The sequence below is a fragment of the Corapipo altera genome, unplaced genomic scaffold (assembly GCF_003945725.1).
Source record: "Corapipo altera isolate COAL_440 unplaced genomic scaffold, ASM394572v1 58316, whole genome shotgun sequence".
NCBI lineage: Eukaryota > Metazoa > Chordata > Aves > Passeriformes > Pipridae > Corapipo > Corapipo altera.
This window is the reverse complement of record NW_020889024.1, coordinates 1-2,429: the sequence shown is the minus strand read 5'-3', so window position 1 is coordinate 2,429 and position 2,429 is coordinate 1. Positions and strand designations below refer to the sequence as shown.

The window sequence follows — 2,429 nt, the reverse complement described above, 5'->3', positions numbered from 1 at the left end:
CGCACCCGGCTGCCCCCCCTACTTGAGGTCCATGAAGCGGATGTCCATGATGAGCAGGAAGTTCTTGGGCAGGGGCCGCGGCGCCGGGGACAGCACGGTGAAGACCTGGCGCTCCAGGTCGACCCCGGTGACCACGATGAAGCCGGCCACGCTGGTCTCCGAGATGTTGTCGTCAGGGCCGTCGGCCGTGCTGACGCTCAGCAGGTGGTGCACCATGTCCCGCCCCGGCGTCACCGGCACCAGCTTCAGCTGGTTGTCCTCCTGCGACATGCCCAGCGGCAGGCACGAGTCCGGGATGGTGGGCGCGCCCACCTTGTAGATCTTGACGTCGGAGAACTTGACGTCGAAGGCGTGCGGGTAGAAGCAGCCGCGGAAGCCGTAGAAGTACTCGCGGATCCGCTCGTCCCGGCACTCCCGGCGGAAGTCCTTGGAGCGCTCCACCACGCCGCCGGACTTGGGCAGCAGCACGGTGCGCACGAAGTGCGGCAGGTCGCGCTTCAGCTCGTTGTACAGGCGCTCCTGGTCCAGCACCACCACCACGTCCACCTCGAAGGCGGAGGCGGCGTGGACCAGGGCCTGGTAGCCCGAGCTCTTGACCCAGCCGCAGGTGTTGATGACGCAGCCGCTGACGGAGGCGCGCCGGTTCACCTCACAGCGCTGGTTGAACACGTCGGCCAGGCGGGACGTGATCTGCGGGCACAGCGGTCACAAGGGGGGAGGGGGTCACCTCAGGAGCACCCGTGTGTCCCTCCCCATCCCACCCCAAGGTCCTTCCGTACCCACCCAACGCCTTGATTCCGGGCAGTCACCCCAGGGGAAAAATCATGGAATGTTAAGGGTTGGAAGGGACTTTTAAGGATCATCCCATTCCGACCCCAACAGCTTCCACTAGCCCAGGTTGCTACAAGCACTGTCCAGCCTGGCCTCTGACACTTCCAGGGATGTGGCAACTTCCAATGTCTCACCACTCTCATGGGGAAGGATTTCTTCCCAATATCTAGCCCATATTTCCCCTCTGTCAGTGTGAACCCATTCCCCTTTGTCCTGTGACTCCAGTTCCTGGGGAAGAGTCCCTTCAGATACCAGGAGGTTGCTCTGGGGTCCCCACACAACCTTCTCCTCCCCGGCCTGAACAGCTGCCCCTCTCCCAGCCTGTCTGCACAGGGGAGGTCCTCCCGTTCCCTCATCAGCTTCACATCCTCCTCTGCACTTCCCTCCCCCCAGCTGGGGAGGAGTGACTGCACCAGGGCAGCAGAGCCAGGCCCTGTCCCCAGGGCTGCAGCCAGGTCAGGGTTCTGTCCCCAGACAGCCCCCCCCCGGGTGCTCAGATCCCCCCAGCCGGGGGGCTCGGGGCAGGGAACAGCCCAGCCGTGGCCCCTCATCCCCTCTCCCCTCCCCGGAGGGGCTCCACCACATCTGTCCCCCCGCCACCCTCCCCGCATCCCGGGGCACAGGGATCGTCGGAGCTGCTCCCAGCCCCCGGCGGGGGGGGGGGATCTCCCCCGGCGCTCACCTTGTTGTAGAGCTTGATGTTGGTGCCGGGCGTGGTGGAGCCGAAGTGGTAGACGAGGGGGGCCTGGAGGGAGAAGCCCTCCTCCACGTCGGCGGGGCGCTCGATGTACAGCGCGCCCATGGTGCCGGGGATGGACACCGAGCCCTGCCCCACGTCCAGCTCCACGAACGTGGGCCGCCGGCCCAGGCGCACGGCGTAGTTGAGCAGCAGGCGGCACACGGTGGTCTTGCCCACGTCGGTGGGTCCCACCACCATCACGCGGGGGCCGCGCTCGTCGTCGCGCTCGGCCTGGCGCCGCATCTGCTCCAGCGCCGTGTGCGTGTTCAGGTACAGCAGCATCGGCGTGTCCCGCGACACGTAGGCCACCTCGGTGCGGCCGCTGAGCTGCACGGTGCAGCCGTGCCACGTGAACACGGCCACCTTGGCGCCCGCGTCGAACGTGAACTTCTTGTTGCGGGTGAGCTCGGTGCCGAACACCTCGGCCATGCCGGTCAGCAGCTCCAGCTGCACCGTCTGCGCCGCCTCCACCTCGAAGCGCAGCTCCGTCTCCCGCTCCAGCTCGAACTTGGCCACCTGCTTCTTCTCCTCGCCGCCGTCGTCCGCCATGACACCGCCCCGGGGCTCCCGGTACCGGCGCCCGCCGCCGCCGTCGCGCCGGAAGTGACGCGTCGGAACGACGCGACGGCGGGAGCGCTGGGCGTCCGCGTCACGTGGCGCTCCCTAATCACGTGGGGCGCTCGGGTCACGTGAGGGTCTCGGGTCACGTGGGCGGGGAGCCGTGGTTCGTTTGCATCTCATCTGCATATCGTTTGCATCTCATCTGCATATCGTTTGCATTTCGTACGCGTATACGTGTGTCCCTGTCTGCATTCCGCCCTCTCATTTGCATCTCATGGCAGTGCCTGTGCCTCCCCCC

At 66.7% G+C, this 2,429-nt stretch overlaps 1 protein-coding gene across 1 annotated transcript; it reads right to left on the bottom strand.

Moving 5' to 3' along the window:
- Nucleotides 1–8: 8 nt before the first annotated feature.
- On the bottom strand, nucleotides 9–2,194 carry CLP1 (cleavage and polyadenylation factor I subunit 1). Its single transcript, XM_027633263.1, has 2 exons — nucleotides 1,514–2,194; nucleotides 9–690 (listed from the first exon to the last, which is right to left on the bottom strand). Exons 1-2 carry the CDS (start codon nucleotides 2,117–2,119, stop codon nucleotides 19–21), a joined length of 1,278 nt encoding a protein of 425 aa, XP_027489064.1. The 5' UTR covers nucleotides 2,120–2,194; the 3' UTR covers nucleotides 9–18.
- Between the last annotated feature and the right edge of the window lie 235 nt (nucleotides 2,195–2,429).